Source organism: Carcharodon carcharias, chromosome 2, assembly GCF_017639515.1.
Source record: "Carcharodon carcharias isolate sCarCar2 chromosome 2, sCarCar2.pri, whole genome shotgun sequence".
NCBI lineage: Eukaryota > Metazoa > Chordata > Chondrichthyes > Lamniformes > Lamnidae > Carcharodon > Carcharodon carcharias.
Window position 1 is genome coordinate 117334834 of NC_054468.1, and position 18981 is coordinate 117353814.

General features: G+C 40.4%; 1 protein-coding gene across 1 annotated transcript in view; it reads right to left on the reverse strand.

The window, feature by feature from the left end:
- The window catches only part of LOC121287991 (protein sel-1 homolog 1-like), a 56326-nt gene that overhangs the window by 28080 nt on the left and 9265 nt on the right, over nucleotides 1-18981 (reverse strand). The window contains exons 3-8 of the mRNA XM_041206201.1: nucleotides 14549-14714; nucleotides 6514-6567; nucleotides 3530-3589; nucleotides 3340-3421; nucleotides 2390-2544; nucleotides 1161-1217 (exon numbers count right to left, since the gene is read on the reverse strand). Coding sequence (XP_041062135.1) covers nucleotides 1161-1217; nucleotides 2390-2544; nucleotides 3340-3421; nucleotides 3530-3589; nucleotides 6514-6567; nucleotides 14549-14714 — 574 coding nt within the window. The remainder of the gene's footprint in view (nucleotides 1-1160; nucleotides 1218-2389; nucleotides 2545-3339; nucleotides 3422-3529; nucleotides 3590-6513; nucleotides 6568-14548; nucleotides 14715-18981) is intronic.

Consider the following 18981-nt stretch of genomic DNA (forward strand, 5'->3'; position numbering starts at 1 on the left):
CTGGTCCTGCCAGTGATGAGCATCACTGTGGATGGACAAGAAAATTTGGAGAGCGGCCAAAAGGCAATTGACAAAATGTCAAATTTTCCCATCTCTCTCATGACGATGCCCGCCACTGTTAGGACAGGAAAATACCACCCTCAGTCTAAGCCGTGAGCATTTTCCCTCTCGACTCTTGGTCATGTGTCTCTGCCATCATATAGGGGTACTGTTTCTCCAGTCCTACACATTAACCCTTTCAATCCTGAACACCCTAATACTACATGTTTCATACACAACCAAATGGCAGTTCCTCTACAGTGCTTCATTTGTCTTGATACAGTTTAGGACGCCCTGTGAGCATACAAAGTGATGCATGAATGCAACTTGTTTCTTTTCATCTAGGATGGTCAATAAATTAGTCAACAGTAAAAAAATTAAAAAGGTCTTTTAGAAGGAAAAAAAGACATGATAATAAATAGTAATAGAATTTTGAGTTACTGGCTAGTACCCTGATTTCCCACATTAATTTTTGGACATGGTTCAGTGGGAAGACAAAGCCCATCAAAAGGAGGCAGTGTTTCCCGATAGAGAAAGGAAACTGGCGGAGAAGGGAAGAAAAATTACTTTAGCATGGGAAAAAAATGAAGAATCCAGAGTAAAACAATTTTTTTTAAATGTGTACAATTGTAGATTTCATTATCAGTGAACACTGCAAGGTCCCACATTCAGGAACTCAAAATTCAGGAGAAACTTCTTTACCCCGGGAGGTTAGAACATGGAACTCGCTACCACAGGGAGTAGTTGAGGCAAATTTCACAGATATAGTTAAGGGAAAAGCTAGATAAACATATACGGGAAAAAAGAAGAGGAGTATTGTTGATAGAGCTAGATGAAGAGGGTGGGAAGAGGCTCATGTGGAGCAGAAACACCAGCTTGAACTTGTTGGGCTGAATGGCCTGTTTCTGTGGTTGTAAATACTCTGTCATTATATAGTTTCATCGGTAAAGGAGAACCACAATTTAAAAATTGTGGTTCTTATTTTGGCACTGATTTTCATTTCACACTGATCCAGAACTTATGAAATGTTTTCTTTTAAACTGTATCTTTACTGACTCTTGCATACATTTGCATTTTTCTTTCATTACTATCTATCTATACCATAGCTTCAAAAGAGCTACCTCGTAATCTTGTTCTATTCCTTTGCCTCCTGTTAGATGTAGCTGACCAAGGCCAACCTAAGAGAGAATATATTTTTAACCAATTTCAGACTGCAGCAAAGGCAAACCTGACTACTCTGAAAATGTGAAAAGTAAATAATTTTACTGATTTAGTACTTGTTTCTTAATAGACAATATACATGATTTTTAAAAATAAATATTCTTTCACAAGATGTGGGTATCGCTGGCATGTATCATTTATTGCCCATCCATAATTGCACTTGAGAAAGTGGTGAGCCACTTTTATGAACCGCTGAAGTCCATGGGGTGCGGATACTCCCATGGTGCTGGTAGGGAGAGAGTTCCAGAACTTTGGCCCAAGAGTAGTGAGTTCCAAGTCAGGATGATGTGTGGCTTGAAGGGGAACTTGTTCCCAAGTATCTGCTACCCTTGTCCTTCTTGATGGTAGAGGTCATGGGTTTGGAAGGTCCTGCCTAAGGAACGTTGGTGAGTTGCTGCAGTGCATTTTGTAGATGGCACACACTGCTGCCACTGTGCGTCAGCAGTAGAGGGAGTGAATGTTTAAGGTGGTGGATGGGGTGCCAATCAAGTGGGCTGTTTGTCCTGGATAGTGTCCAGCTCCTTGGGTGTTGTTGGAGCTGCACTAATCCAGGCAAGTGGAGAATATCACAAGAATTAAATATCTGCTGTTGGAACAAACTTTACATAACGTAAACTGCTAAAAACGAGACCCTTCCCTTTTGTGAAAGAAAGCCAATAAGATCTGGGCAAGCATTTAAAAACTGCAGTCTAAAGCTAAAGTCAAAGCTCTTTTTGCACTAATAATTGTTGCATAATACAAATTTAAGCAAATTGAATTAAGAAGGTTGGCCATTATTAGCATCAAAACTTCTTTTAAGGGGAGTGGGACCAGCTGCATTGCTCTTTAAGAGAGCTGACATGGACATGATGGACCAAATGGTCTTCTGTGCTGTAATCATTCTATGAAAATGACGAAGGGCAAAAGTTTAATACGGAAAAACAGATGTGGGGATGTGGACTTCAAAAAGCACGTTTGCCAGAGTCTTTTCAGGTAGGTCCCAATACAAAGTTAAGTATCAGAAAAAAATTAAAATCTTCAAGTTTTGAAATATCTATTCAAAATGTTTGATAACATCTGCTTAATAAAGTAATAAATTACTGTTTTTAAAAACTAAAATTAACAGAAAACAGGAGGTACTGTTTCATACCTGTGACTGAAGATCTCCTTTCTCTGCTATAAACTGGTAGTACTGGTACAGATCTAAATCCATTATTTCACCATTGGAGCTAAGATTTTCAGCCCTTTCTGTCAATCTAACCTTTTCAGTTAGAATTTCTCCACTGAGGGCAACCTTATCTGCCACTGTTTGTGTGTAGGAAACAGGAATTTACTATTTTATGAGGTGCCATTCTTTTTTGCTAATCTACAAGATGCACTAAAAGGTATCAGAGAGATAAAGCATTTGTATTATTCATTTTAAAACTTAAAAACGACCAACTGAAGGCTGCAAAAGTTTTAATTTTCATTGGTAATAACACAAGCTTATATAGCAAGAATGTCAATATCAAGGAATTATTAGGAGTGAGATTTAGGACTGAAGTTAAGGGACCGCTCGAATTAATGTTCAACTCAACTCATGAATCTTTAAAGCAATAATCAAAAGAACACAAATGTCTATAATCATCCTGCTGCTTATATCCTATTTCACCATAAGTCCGATTCACCCTTCGCCCTTGTGCTTGCTGACCTACATTGGCTCCCAGTTCAGCTATGCCTTGAATTTAAAATTATTGTCCTTTGCTTTCAAATTATTCCATGTTTTTTGCTGCTCCCAATCTCTGTAATTTCCTCATGTAATGAGCTAGGTGTGTTATTTTTTGCATACTGACAGACAACATTTTTTCATTTCTTCATCTCTTTCTTTCCTATAGAGATGGGCGTCGATGATGCTCCCACCTGTAACCAACCATGTCAGGTGATGTCATAAGAATAAATAATTTCTATTTGCAAAACCTTGGAACTTGCAAAGGCAAATTCCCAGATTATTATAGCATGCACATTCTGAAAATTACTTCAACACAGCAGATTTTGGATAGATAACTTATACTTCTTGAAGGACAACTAATATTTTACCTATTGAGATTCAAAGATGATTACCATATTTTGCTGCAGTTCTGTAATGAACAAGAGCTGCTTCACAGTGCTGTGGCAGATTAATACCATTAAGATACCTGTAGCCCTGTTGAAAGAGAAATCATTATACATAACACTGTGTGCTTAAAAATTATTAGCTATTGATGATTCAACGCAACTACACAAGTTTAAATTATACAGTTAATGCACCTACCAAAATCATATGTGCTACAAAGTTTCCACCCAATGCAGCAAACGTATAATACACCAGTGCCTGAAAAATATTGATAACAAGGTTTCTATTTAGTATAAAAATATGTCCTCAATGGTAACAAAATAATTCTATAGCACTTAGTTTGACACAGTGAGATTCACAATGAATAGGTTAAGGGAGACAGCCATTTCGGACTGAGGTGAAGTGAAACCTCTTCACTCAGAGGGTTGTGAATCTTTAGAATTCTCTACCACAAAGGCCTTAGACAATGAGTATATTCAGGATTGAGATTAATAAGTTTTTTGGACTCTAGAGTCAAGGGATATGCGGGTAGGAAAGTGGAGTTGAGACTAAGGATCAGCAATGATCAAATGGTGAAGCAGATTCGAGGGGCCATATGGTCTACTCCTGTTGATGATCATTTGTTTTAACACTACCAACATGTCCAGATTTGCAATGATAGTATCAAATGTTTATCATCAAATATATGATACTATCACTGTAAATGTCACCTTCTGTGATGAATACAAAATAAGTCACTTATGACCTGGTCCAAACTGCACCAGCGCAATCCAACACAAATTAGTGATGAACTCACAAGAGCATTATGACCAGCAAAGCAAAAGTTGTTTAAAGCTAGCATCACATAGAGATTTTTGCAGTGTTCTGTCTACACAATGAGTTACGAAGTGAAAGTTTCTGAAACGCAGACACATCTTCTGCACCATCAGTTGCAGAGTCAGAGGATGCTCTCTTAAAACAATAAGAATGTTACACCTATAATACAGTGGATTGTAATACAATTAATCTTGTGTGACATGGATCACGGATAAAAAAAAACTCTTCCTTTAACTTTCCCTCTGCTTCTTGCCAACCGACCGACTCCTCTTGTGTCACTCATTTTTTGTCTTCCTTTCTCTAAGTCTCTCCCTTCACATCTCTTTCCTTTCCTTCTTTCTCCCTAGCCCTTGTCTATCTGTCTGTCTGTCTCTCTCTTGCTTTCCCCGTCTGCTTTTCTCTCTCTCTTTGTCTTCATCTCTCTCCTGTCCCCTCTTCCCCATCTCCCTCCTTGTCTCTTTCTCATTCCCCCATCTCCCACTCTCACCTGCTACTCATTGTGATATATCTTATCAAGCTATCCAGTTCATGTCTCATTTTCCTGTCTCTCTCTTTCTGTAAGTCTCTATCTCCCTTTGTTTCCAATGCCTCAGAGTGACACTCCCACTGATGTACTCATACTGATATACTCAATATCTTTCTGACCATTCCTAAGGTCTACAAAATTCAGAAATCAGATCATTAAAGAACTATCACACAATGGGCAAGAAAGTGAAGTGTCAAGCTAGGAGGGATGACAGGGGGTGGGGGTAAGGAAACATGGCATTCTTTGGTACGGTATTTCAGAGGATTCAGTAAGAATGTAAAACAAAACTGGCCCTTAGGGCCATGGCTTGGAAAGGGATGAAAATAGCTCTATAATTGAGAATATTGAATATTTTGAACTGTAGAAGCATGGTTTTCTGCTGGAATTGTAATCCTGGGCCTGGGAGGACTTTCTGAATGGCTGAGTCCTACAAGCATTCAAGGGGTGGGTTAAACCGAAATATGGTTGCAATTGTAAAGTGGATTGCAATTCTAGGAATTATTGGATGGCGCAGTGGAAGCAGCTGGGATTGACAAAGAGGAAGTCTGGAGACCAGGAAGTCTCAGTGCATAATTTCCTTCCGTCCTATCAATATTATCCTTGCTATCTTGACAACATATCTTTGTCCCACAGTGTTACAGTTTAAACACTCCTCAATTGTTTCCTTTATCCTTTGACTATACCTCATTTCTCTTACGTCTTAATGAAGCCCATTGGATAACTACAGGATTTCTTTGCCCTCAAGACATTCTATTTCCTCAAGAACCTACAACCATCTTTCAGAAGAGACGTCAAGCAAAGGCCTCAGATGCCCTCTCAGGTGGAAGTAAAATTTCATCAATCAACATCACAAAACCAGATTATCTGGACATTGTCACATTGTTGTATGTGCAAAGGAGCTGCCACATTTCCTACATTACAATAGTGACTGCACTTTAAAAGTACTTAATTGGCTGTAACGCAGTTTGAGATAACGTGTGTCCATGAAGACACTACGGAAATGCAAGCTTTTCTCTTCTTGCTCCCAATTCTAGGCTCTGAGCTATATATTAATAGTGTTTATCTTTGCCTGTTTCTCTGCATTTACGCATGGTATTCTTTGGTATGCTATTTCAGAGGATGCTACTACATTGATTCATTGCTTCATGTTTTTTCTAGCTCTCTGAAATTAGTTTGAAGGATTGCTCGCCTACACCTGCCTATGCCATTCATTCCAAAATGGACACAATGACAGGTTCCACAATGCACTCTTTTAACAGCTAATGTTGACTTCTTAAAAATATTTTTTTGATGCTTAAATTTTCAGTAGGATTTATATTGTCATTTTTTTGGTCTTTTCTGAATCTAAGTAACAGTGTGAGATCAGGTTGTGTGGTATACTTTGCGATTATTGGTCCTGTCAAGAGTATTACTGTAATATCCCTGAAGCCAAACTCACTGTTATAAAATTGGGGCTGTGTAGCTGCCTTGTATAACATCTTCATCCTCTGATCAACAACTTGATTCTTTATGCAAAACATGCATATTGGTCAAGGCTTCTCAAAACAGAACACACAATATGTTCTCTGACAAGAACAGTAGCAGCTATTTTAGAAACAGAAAGTAGAAATTGCAATCCAGGATCCAGCAAAAGCTGTCATGTTAGATCTTGATGGACTGAAGAGTATTAGGAGCAATAGCTGAATGAATTGTAATATTCTCAACTCATCCATCATGCTCTTAATACATGGAAGGTTTTGCAGCAATACATCATCCTCAGTGAACTTACCAGCAGTAGAATGATTTAGCCTTCTTTCTGATCTAATTACTGTATAAAATTACACTACCTACATTTTCTTACCTTAGGTTGATTGAAACCCACACCAATACCGGTGGCATGCATGAATCCTAATGCCTAACAAAAGCCCAAAACACACTTGTTTAAAACCTTCAAAAATATTCACAGAACTTAGGCACATTATTTCACCATAAGCATTCATGCAGCTTTTGATTACTAACGTGATATTAATTTCACAACCTATTATCCATGTGAGAAATACTTTTGCATCTAAATTTTTGAAATAATGCTAATTTAGTTATAAACAATAAGAAACAGATAAATCAAATCTCAATTTTTTAAAAAAAATACATATGGAAATATTTATTCAACACATGATCTGTAACATAATTTCATATGATAAAAAGGTACTATTGTAGACCAATCTAATGAACTGTAATGTGGTGTTGCAGAATATGGGCTTGGGGTTATGACTTTCCATACAGTTCTCAGCCAGAGTGTTGGGAGATCTTTGTTATGTTAAACACGCTCAGCTGCCGCAAAGGCGCAATGGGGGAAAGGTCGATGTCTATGACCTTTCTGCCATAGTGCACCGAGGGGCTGGGAATTGTAAAGGTCCCTTGGGCTGTACGGCTCACAAAGATTGTATACAGTGAAGACTAAATGTATCATAATTGTATTGAAGCACCTCAGAGTGTGATATGATGTATGTCGATAACTCCAATCCCATTGCACTGTCTGACTGTCTGTAATGATCATATTAAAATGACTGTAATATTCATTGATATTGAAGCACCTCGTGATCCATGTGTAAAAGTTAAATATGATTGCACTTTTTGTGATGGCCATTTAGAAATGTTTTGTAATGTTCTTTCAGATATTTTATGAATAAAGTATATTTTTCCAAAAAAAAATGCCATGTAAAGATCCTTCCTACATGCCAGGAATCTCACCCCCTCTGCACATTGCCCTCGAAGTGGCTGTGGTGGGGAAGAGGCCAGTCCACCTCCTTGTAGAATGTGCCTTTGCAAAGAAGGCCTGGAGAGAGATGCAGTGGTTTTTGTTGAGGTTCACCCCGAGCAGTTCCGTGACACAGGACTTTGTGATCGACAGGCTGTCCCCAGGGCACACACTGAGACAAACATCAGCTGCAGTTGGAGGATCATCAACTCGGTGAAAGACACTTTTTGGCATGCCAGAAACTTGTTGGTCTTCAAGTGCAAAGAGTTGTCCCTAATCAGGTATTCCAGACAGGCACATTCCAAGGTGCAGGACTACATGCTAAGGGATGGTACTAAAGCTTGGGACAGCTGCCTCAGTGGCGCAATGGGGAAAGGTTGCTGTCTAAGACCTTTCGACCATAGTGCACTGAGGGCTGGGAATTGTATAGAACCCTTGGGCTGTATGGCTCACATTGAATGTATGCAGTCAATATTACATGTATCACAATTGTATTGAAGCATCTCAGAGTGCAACATGATCAATGTAGACAACTTAAGGCTCAAAGATTGGTGTGGGAGAAGTGGGTTCAAATTCATGGGACATTGGCACCAGTACTGGGGAATGAGGGAGCTATTCTGTTCAGACGGGCTCCACTTGAATCATGCTGGGACCAGTGTCCTGGCGAATCACATAACTAGGGTCGTAGATAGGGCTTTAAACTAAATAGTCGGTGGGGGGGGGGAGGGTTCAGTTGCATGGAAATATAAAAAAATCAAAGTTCAAGGAGAGGGTAAAAGTGCATTTTAGTGACGAGGCTGATTGCTATCAAAAAGTGAAAGGAGGGGATAGAGTGTGTGAATGCTATATTGCACCAAAGAATCATATAAGAGTAGGGAAAATTGACAATAGGACAAACTTAAAGGCTGAATGCACGTAGCATTCGGAATAAAACTAATGAGTTAACAGCGCAAAAAGAGATAAATAGGTATGATTTGGTGGTGATTACTGAGACGTAGTCACAGGGAGAACAGGTTTGGGAGTTGAATATCCAAGGGTACTCAGTGTTTCGGAAGGATAGGCAGGAAAGAAAGGGAGGTGGTGTAGCTTTGTTAGTAAAGGAAGAGAACAGTGCTATAGTGAGGAATGATATAGGCACTGGAGAGCAAGATGTAGAGTCAGTCTGGGTAGAAATAAGAAATAGCAAGGGAAAGAAGTCCCTGGTGGGAGTAATCTACAGGTCCCCAAACAGTAGTTTAGCAGTAGGGCACAGTATAAACCAGGAAATACTGGGAGCATGTAAGAAAGGCACGGCAATAATTATGGGTGATTTTAATATGCATATAGACTGGACTAATCAAATTGGCAAGGGTAGCCTTGAGGGATAGTTCATAGAGTGTATTAGAGATTGTTTCTTAGAGCAATATGTTGTGGAACCAACCAGGGAGCAGGCTATTCTGGATTTGGTTTTGTGTAATGAGATTGGATTAATTAATGATCCCATTAATTAATGAGTAAAGGATTCTCTAGGGAAGAGTGATCATAGCATGATAGAATTTCAAGTTCAGTTTGAGAACGAGAAACTTGAGTCCCATACTAGTGTTCTGGAGTTAAACAAAAGGTAACTACATAGGTATGAGGGCAGATTTGGCCCTAGTGGACTGGGCAGGAAGACTACAAGGTAGGACAGTTGATGAACAGTGGCAGATATTTAAGGAGATATTCAATTCCTCCCAAGTAAAATATATCCCAATGAGGAAGAAAGATGGTAAGGGGGGGAAAAAGCATCCCTGGCTAAGCAAGGAAGTTAAAGATAACTTAAAGGCAAAAACTAAGGCATCCCAACTTGCAAAGGTCAGTGGCAGGCTGGAAGATTGGGAAACTTTTAAAGATCATAGCAAAGAGAGTAGCTAAAGTGAACAGCACCTCATCTTCCGACTAAGTGCTTTACAGCCTTCCGGACTGAATATTGAGTTCAACAACTTCAGATCATGAACTCCCTCCTCCAACCCCACCCGCTTTCTGATCCCCCTTTTTCCAATAATTTATATATATTTTTCTTTTCCCATCTATTTCCATTATTTTCAAATATATTTCCATCCATTGTTTTATCTCTACCTTTGAGCCTATTTTGCACCCCCCCCCCCACCCCCACTAGGGTTATCTGTACCTTGCTCGTCCTGCTTTCTACCCTTAATGTCACCATTAACACATTTCTTAGCTAATATCGCCACCATCAACACCTCTTTGTCCTTTTGTCTATGACATCTTTTGGCAATCTCCACCTATCACTGGCCCTCTATCCAGCTCTACCTGTCGCGCACCCCCCACCCTTAAAGCAGCTTATATTTCACCTCTTTTCTATTTTACCTTAGTTCTGATGAAGAGTCATTTGGACTCGAAACGTTAACTGTGTTCCTCTCCGCAAACGCTGTCAGACCTGCTGAGTTTTTCCAGGTATTTTTGTATTTTTGTTTTTGTTATAGATTTCCAGCATCCGCAGTATTTTGCTTTTAGCTAAAGTGAATGTTGGTCCCTTGGAGGACAAGACTGGGCAGTTAATAGTGGGGAACGCAGAAATGGCAGAGACGCTTAATCAATATTTTGCCTCAGTTTTCACAGTGGAGGACACTAGTACCACCCCAATAGTAACAGGTAGTGCAGAGGATATAGAGAAGGGGGAACTTAGAACAATCACTATCACTAGAGAAAAAGTACTGAGCAAACTATTGAAATTAAAGGGTGACAAGTCCCCAGGCCTTGATGGTCTACATCCCAGGGTCTTAAAGGAAGTAACAGCAGAGATAGTGGATGCATTGGCTATAATATTCCAAAATTCCCTGGATTCTGGAAAGGTTCCAGTGGATTGGAAAAATGCTAACATAACACCCTTATTCAAAAAGGGGGGGAAGCAGAAAGTAGGAAACTATAGACCAGTTAGTTTAACGTCTGTCGTTGGGAAATTGTTGGAATCCATTATTAAGGAAGTAGTAATGGGGCATTTGGAAAGTCAAAATGCAATCCATCAGAGTCAGCATGATTTTATGAAGAGTAAATCGTGGTTGACTAATTTGCTAGAGTTCTTTGAAGATGTGGCAAGCAAAAAGTGGATAATGGGGATCCTGCAGATGTAGTATATCTGGACTTCCAGAAGGCCTTTGATAAGGTGCCACACAAATGATTAATACACAAGACAAGATCACACGGAGTTAGGGGTAACATATTAACTTGGATAGAGGATTGGCTAACCAACAGAAAGCAGAGAGTCGGGATAAATGGGTCTTTTTCTGGATGGCAAACTGTAACTAGTGAGGTGCCACAGGGTTCGGTCCTTGGGCCCCAACTATTTACAATCTATATTAATGACTTGGATTCTGGGATAGAAGGTATTATAGCTAAATTTGCAGATGACACCAAAATAGGTGGGAAAGTAAGTTGCAAGGAAGAAATAAGACATTTACAAATGGATATGGACAGGTTAGGTGAATGGGCCAAAATTTGGCAGATGGAGTTTAATGTGGATAAACGTGAGGTTATTCATTTTGGTCGGACGAATAAAAAGGCGACTTATTATTTAAATGGAGAGAAACTTCAGAATGCTTCAGTGCAGAGGGATCTGGGTGTCCTCGTGCATGAATCACTGAAAGCTTGTGTGCAGGTACAGCAGGTAATAAGGAAGGCAAATGGAATTTTGGCATTTATTGCTAAAGGAATAGAGTATAAAAATAGGGAAGTATTGTTGCAACAGTACAAGGCATTGGTGAGACTGCACCAGGAGTACTGTGCACAGTTTTGGTCCCCTTACTTGAGGAAGGATGTAGTTGCACTGGAGGTGGTTCAGAGGAGGTTCACTAGATTGATTCCAGAGATGCGGGACTTGTCTTATGAGGAGAGATTGAGCAGTTGAGGCTTGTACTTGTTTAGAAGGATGAGAGGAGATCTAATTTAGGTACATATGAAACTAAAGGGGATAGACAAAGTAGACATGGAGTGGATTTTTCCCCTTCTGGGGCATTCTAGAAAGAGAGGCCATAGTTTTAGGCTAAGGGGTGGTAGATTTAAATCAGAGATGAGGAGGAATTGCTTTTCTCAAAGGGTCGTGAACCTGTGGAATTCACTACCTCAGAGTGCAGTAGATGCCAGTACGCTGAATAAATTTAAGGAGGAAGTAGACAGATTTTTAGTTAGTAATGGGTTGAAAGGTTATGGAGAGAGGGTGGGAAATTGGAGTTGAGGCCAAAATAAGATCAGCCATGATCATAATGAATGGTGGGGCAGGCTTGAAGACTGAATTGCCTACTCCTGCTCTTTGTTCTTATGTAAATACCATTGCACTGTCTGACTGTCTGTTATGACCATTTTGAAATGTCTGTAATATTCCTTCGATTGTATTGAAGCACCTCAGGGTGCAACATGATCTATTTGGAAAACTTGAATATTATTGCACTTTTTGTGATGGCCATTTTGGAATGTTTTGTAATGCTCTTTCAGATATTTTATGAATAAGGTATATTTTTGCAAAAAAAAGCACGCTATGTAAAGGCAAGCTGTTCTTGTTGAATGAAGGTAAATCACTCCCTCATAGGGGGAAGGGAAAAAATAAAATTGAAAGCCAACTCAACATGTCCTTACTCTTCTTGAATAGCATCTAGTAGTTGGTTGCTGAATATCACTTGTCAACTGTTGAGCTTTTTGGTTGGGAATAGTCTACGTATATTGATGCTTGAAGCAGAGAATAGTTGTTCAAATGAGGGATGAACATATTACAAGTCCTTTGATTCACCAGGTTAAATATTGAAAAGTTCTATATAGGCAAGATCAAACTAAATCTCAACCTTAAATTGTCAGGAATATTCTTATTCTTTTGTTTTAAACTGACCAAGTACTTTATATTGTATTTTTTAAATGGAGCAACCTTGTATGTTGCAACACAAAAACAGAATTACCTGGAAAAACTCAGCAGGTCTGGCAGCATCGGCGGAGAAGAAAAGAGTTGACGTTTCGAGTCCTCATGACCCTTCGACAGAACTTGAGTGAATCCAGGAAAGGGGTGAAATATAAGCTGGTTTAAGGTGTGTGTGTGGGGTGGGGGGGGGGGGGGGGGGTTTTGGGTGGGGGGAGAGAGAGAGAAGTGGAGGGGGTTGGTGTGGTTGTAGGGACAAACAAGCAGTAATAGAAGCAGATCATCAAAAGATGTCACAAACAACAGAACAAAAGAACACATAGGTGTTAAAGTTGGTGATATTATCTAAACGAATGTGCTAATTAGGAATGGATGGTAGGGCACTCAAGGTATAGCTATAGTGGGGGTGGGGGGAGCATAAAAGAATTAAAAATATTTTAAAATAATGGAAATAGGTGGGAAAAGAAAAATCTATATAATTTATTGGAAAAAACAAAAGGAAGGGGGAAACAGAAAGGGGGTGGGGATGGAGGAGGGAGCTCAAGACCTAAAGTTGTTGAATTCAATATTCAGTCCGGAAGGCTGTAAAGTGCCTAGTCGGAAGATGAGGTGTTGTTCCTCCAGTTTGCGTTGGGCTTCACTGGAACAATGCAGCAAGCCAAGGACAGACATGTGGACAAGAGAGCAGGGTGGAGTGTTAAAATGGCAAGCGACAGGGAGGTTTGGATCATTCTTGTGGACAGACGGCAGGTGTTCTGCAAAGCGGTCGCCCAGTTTACGTTTGGTCTCTCCAATGTAGAGGAGACCACATTGGGAGCAACGAATGCTGTAGACTAAGTTGGGGGAAATACAAGTGAAATGCTGCTTCACTTGAAAGGAGTGTTTGGGCCCTTGGACGGTGAGGAGAGAAGAAGTGAAGGGGCAGGTGTTGCATCTTTTGCGTGGGCATACGGAATGCCGATAGGGGGGTGAAGGGAAGATGTGTTTGGTGGTGGCATCATGCTGGAGTTGGTGGATCCCTATTGGCATCCATAGGGATCGTTCCCTCCGGGACACCCTGGTCCACTCCTCCATCACCCCCTACTCCTCAACCCCCTCCTATGGCACCACCCCATGCCCACGCAAAATATGCAACACCTGCCCCTTCACTTCCTCTCTCCTCACCGTCCAAGGGCCCAAACACTCCTTTCAAGTGAAGCAGCATTTCACTTGCATTTCCCCCAACTTAGTCTACTGCATTCGTTGCTCCCAATGTGGTCTCCTCTACATTGGAGAGACCAAACGTAAACTGGGCGACCACTTTGCAGAACACCTGCGGTTTGTCTGCAAGAATGACCCAAACCTCCCTGTCGCTTGCCATTTTAACACTCCACCCTGCTCTCTTGCCCATATGTCTGTCCTTGGCTTGCTGCATTGTTCCAGTGAAGCCCAACGCAAACTGGAGGAACAACACCTCATCTTCTGACTAGGCACTTTACAGCCTTCCGGACTGAATACTGAATTCAACAACTTTAGGTCTTGAGATCCCTCCTCCAACCCCACCCCCTTTCTGTTTCCCCTTCCTTTTGTTTTTTCCAATAAATTATATAGATTTTTCTTTTCCCACCTATTTCCATTATTTTAAAATATTTTTAAATCTTTTATGCTCCCCCCACCCCCACTAGAGCTATACCTTGAGTGCCCTACCATCCATTCTTAATTAGCACATTCGTTTAGATAATATCACTAACTTTAACACCTGTGTTCTTTTGTTCTGTTGTTTGTGACATCTTTTGATGATCTGCTTCTATTACTGCTTGTTTGTCCCTACAACCACACCAACCCCCTCCACTTCTCTCTCTCCCCCCCACCCAACCGCCACCTACCCCCCTCCCCCCCCACCCCCCCACTCCACACACGCACCTTAAACCAGCTTATATTTCACCCCTTTCCTGGACTCACTCAAGTTCTGTCGAAGGGTCATGAGGACTCGAAACATCAACTCTTTTCTTCTCCGCCGTGCTGCCAGACCTGCTGAATTTTTCCAGGTAATTCTGTTTTTGTTTTGGATTTCCAGCATCCGCAGTTTTTTTGTTTTTATATTTGTATGTTGCAACATCTACTTTCCAAATCAAAATCATTTTCCTGAGCAATACTTGAGAAAGACTGTTCCAAGATATTATCCTTCAGAAGATAGTTCAGCTTTAGCAGGTCAAGTGGCCAACTATATGTTTTATCATATTATTTCCACGTTAAGTCCATTTTTAAGGAGCTCACAGTTTGGGCTTTATGCGAGCCATTTTCTGCCAGAGCCTCAAAGAGATCTTTAGCTGCCGTGACATTCTGGGGCAGTTGGTCACCGAACAATAAGGCATAGGCTATTCGCTCCATGGCTTTAGTACTTCCAATATCAGCTGCCTTCACCAGTAGCTTATAACCTCTACTTAAAAACAGGAAATATAAGTGTTAGAAGCAGGAAATTTGTACTGTCAAATGTCTCCAGATACTACTGTATTTAAATCTCTGCTATATGAACACCATTAGAGACTGTATGTTAATGAAATAAGAATGCCTATGAACCGACCATTAATATAACCTACAGCACCATGGATCAGAAGACTTCCATGATAAGAAATTTCACTTCTTAATAAATTGACTATTAACGTTTAGTTTTACATGATATTTAAAACAGAGATGATGCAACATGTTTTCACTCAGAGGGTTGTGAATCTTTAGAACTTTCTTCCTGAAGAGGTGGTGGAAGCAGAATCTTTAAGTATTTTTAAGGCACAGGTGCCTGGTATGCAAGAGAGTGATAGGTTATTGGCAATAGGTGGGATGCAGTTTTCAGGTTACTATCAGATCAGCCATGATCTTATTAAATGGCGGATCAGTGTCGAGGGGCTGAATAGCCTACTCCTGCTCCTTGCTTGTATGTTCGTAACTTGTTGATCATTGTATGGCATTGCATTTGTTAAAGTTTGAGCTGCCTGAACACTCCTTCCCTGGCCAAGAAGTCATGGAGGGGAACTGAACCTGTGACCTTCCAACTCAGGTTCCAGTGAATCCTGCACCTTCCCAGCCCATTGTATTCCACTGCAGCAAATGTGGCCAGAGTGGAGCAATGCTTAACACAAGAGTTACGAACATACGAGCAAGGAGCAGGAGTAGGCTATTCAGCCCCTCGACCCTGATCCACCATTTAATAAGATCATGGCTGATCTGATAATAACCTAAAAACTGCATCCCACTTATTTCCAATAACCTATCACTCCCTGGCACCTGTGCCTTAAAAATATTCAAAGACTCTGCTTCCACCACCTCTTCAGGAAGAAAGTTCCAAAGATTCACAACCCTCTGAGTTAAAAAAAATTGCATCATCTCTGTTTTAAATAGGCAACCTCTTATTTTTAAACAGTGACCCCTCATTCTAGATTCTTCCACAAGAGGAAACATCCTCTCCACATCCACCCTGTGAAGACCCCTCAGGAACTTTTATGTCTCAATCAAGTTGCCTCTTACTCTTCTAAACTCCAGTGGATACAAGCCTAGTCTGTCCAACCTTTCCTCATAAGACAACCCACTCATTCCAGGTATTAGTCTGGTAAACCTTCTCTGAACTGCTTCCAATGCATTTACATCTTAAATAAGGTGACCAATACTGTACACAGTAGTCCAAATGTGGTCTCACTAGTGCCCTGTATAACTGAAGCATAACCTCCCTATTTTTGTATTCAATTCCCCTCACAATAAATTATAACATTCTATTAGCTTTCCTAATTAACTTGCTGTACCTGCACATTAGCGATTTGTGATTCATGCACTAGGACACCCAGATCCCTCTGCACCTCAGAGCTCTGCAATCTCTCACCATTTAGATAATATGCATTTCTTTTATTCTTCCTGCCAAATGGACAATTTCACATTTTACACTTTATCTTCCATCTGCCAGATCTTTGCCCACTTAACCTCCCTATATCTGTTTGTAGCCTCCTTATGTCCTCTTCACAACTTACTGTTCTACCTATCTTTGTGTCATCAGCAAATTTGGCAATCATCCCTTCAATCCCTTCATCCAAGTCATTTATATAAATTGTAAACAGTTGAGGTACCAGCACTGATCCCTATGGCATGCCACTCGTTACATCTTGCCAACCTGAAAAAGACCCATTTATGCCTACTCTCTGCTTCATGTTAGCCAGCCAATCTTCTATCCATGCCAATATGTTATCCCCTATACCATGAGCACCACGGTGCAAATCATCTTCTCATGAGATGGAAGACTGCCATGATCAATGAATGGCATTGCATATGGGGAGTCAAGACCAAATGTTGTCTTCTGCTTAAGTGGGTTAGAAAATGGAGGATAATTGGATCAGGGTACACAGTTGTAATTCAGTTCCCATTTTAAATTTGTATAAGCTGTCAATATTTTTCTGACATAATTTTTTGATTTTATATTGTTAATTATTGTTAGCCAGCAAAAAGATGGCAAATTGGAAAACGGAGAAATAGAGTTGGTTGAAACACAGCAGCTTCAATGTAGTGCTGATTGAGGAGCTATGAGAGAAAAAACTGAGGTGCTGCAACATCACCAATGACAGAATGGCGTAACAAGACTATTTAGCCAGTTTACATTATAAATGTGAATTTGTATTGGGAAAAGTTGACAAAAAAGCATGACAAAAACATGCAAAAGGAAGTCAAGTTTTGCAGACAGTATGCGCTTAGAGATATAAGTTTTTTTTAAACAATTGTTTGAGATATATGCCAAAGTATGGTTACCATACAGACATGATATAACCATGTAAATAGTTTGGACTTTTACCTTCATATTTTATGATGTCACACCTCCAAATTGAGTTACAACATTTCAATATTTCTTAATCAGCTTATTACATCTACCCTACTATTTTACTTTTCCTAAATCCATAGACTGCTAACCAATTTAAGAACCTATGGGTATAAAGCCAGGCTGTGGACTATCTGTCTTTATCAATAATATGTCAGAGGAAAACATCAGGCAAGAATGCTTTCATAAAAGATTTTAGGAGTCCAATTAGAAAGCTATTCTATGACAAAATAATATATAATCTGAATGTGTAAATATTTTTATTGTAAGGTGTTGATATGTAGATAACAAAGGTTACTTTGAATCACAAAATATTGGAACACGTCAAAGCAGCAAAGAAAACATTTACACAACAGGAAACAATGTTGCAATTTGTTTATAACTTAACAAATGCTTTTGAGTTTAATTTTTTAAATTCATTCATGGAATGCAGATGCCACTGGCTAGACCAGTGTTTGTTGCCCATCCCTAATTGCCCTTGAGAAGGTGGTGTTGAGCCACCTTCTTGAACCTTGAACCACTGTTGTAAGAACACAGTGCTTTTAGGAAGAGAGTTGCAGGATTTTGACCCAGCAACAGTGATGGAATGGCGATATAGTTCCCAGTCTGGATGGTGTGTGGCTTGGAGATGGTGGTGTTCCCATGCATCTGCTGCCCTTGTCCTTCTAGGTGGTAGAGGTTGCAGGTTTGGAAGGTGCTGTTAAAGGAGCCTTGGTGAGTTTCTGCAGTGCATTTTGTAGATGGTACACATTGCTGTCCCTGTGCGTCAGTGGTGGAGTGAGTTGAATGTTGAATGAGGAGAATGTTGAAGGTGGTGGATGGGGTGCCAATCAAGCTGGCTGCTTTGTCCTGGATGGTGTCAAACTTCTTAAGTGTTGTTGCAGCTGCACTCATCCAGGCAAGTGGATAGTATTCCATCACACTCCTGACTTGTGCCTTGTAGCTGGTGGATAAGCTTTAGATGTCAGGAGGTGAGTTACTTGCCGCAGAATTCCCAGTCTCTGACCTGCTCACCTGAGATGATTGACCTCCAATAACTACAACCATCTTCCTTTGTGCTAGGTATGACTCTAACCAGAGAGTTTTCCCCTAATTCCCACTGACTTTGGTTTTGCTAGGGTTCAGAAATTCTAAATTAAATTTTTGAGAAATGGTTGACAGAAGGCAGAACAAAATGCATTTTTTATTCTCAAACCCAGTGAAGTGCAACTTTATTGGGGTTATAAACTACATTGCCCTTTATGAACTACAGAATGGAATTCAGTATTGACCAGAGAGCTGTAAGAAAGACTCCAAGCTGTTCTCAAAGAGGCACTATAACTTCTGGAATACTGATAGTTCTCATGTGCCATTCATTGGGGATATCCCACAACCTGGAGTATGGCCTGATTGTCATGGTAACATGGCTGGTGACTGTGCACTGGCCTGCAACACACCAAGCCTCCTTTGACAGCTCCTTCCAGACCTATGATCTCTACCACCTAGAAGAACAAGGGCAGCAGACTCCACCACCTGCAAGTTCCCCACCAAGCCACTCACCATCCTCACTTGGAATTATATCACCGTTCCTTCACTGTTGCTGGGTCAAAGTCCTAAAACTTCATCCCTAACAGCATTGTGGGTGTAACTACATTAGGTGGACTGCAGCAGTTCAAGAAGTTGGCTCACCACCACCTTCCCAAGGGTAATTAAGGATGGGTAACAAGTGTTGGCCTTGCCAGCAATACTCACATACCATGAAAAGAATTTTTAAAAACTTTGGTTATTGGAGTTATACCGGAAAAGGGTAAAAACTACAATTTCTGTTTCCCACACATGCAGAATTTCATCAATGGGAACTGCAATACCCCAGCCTGTT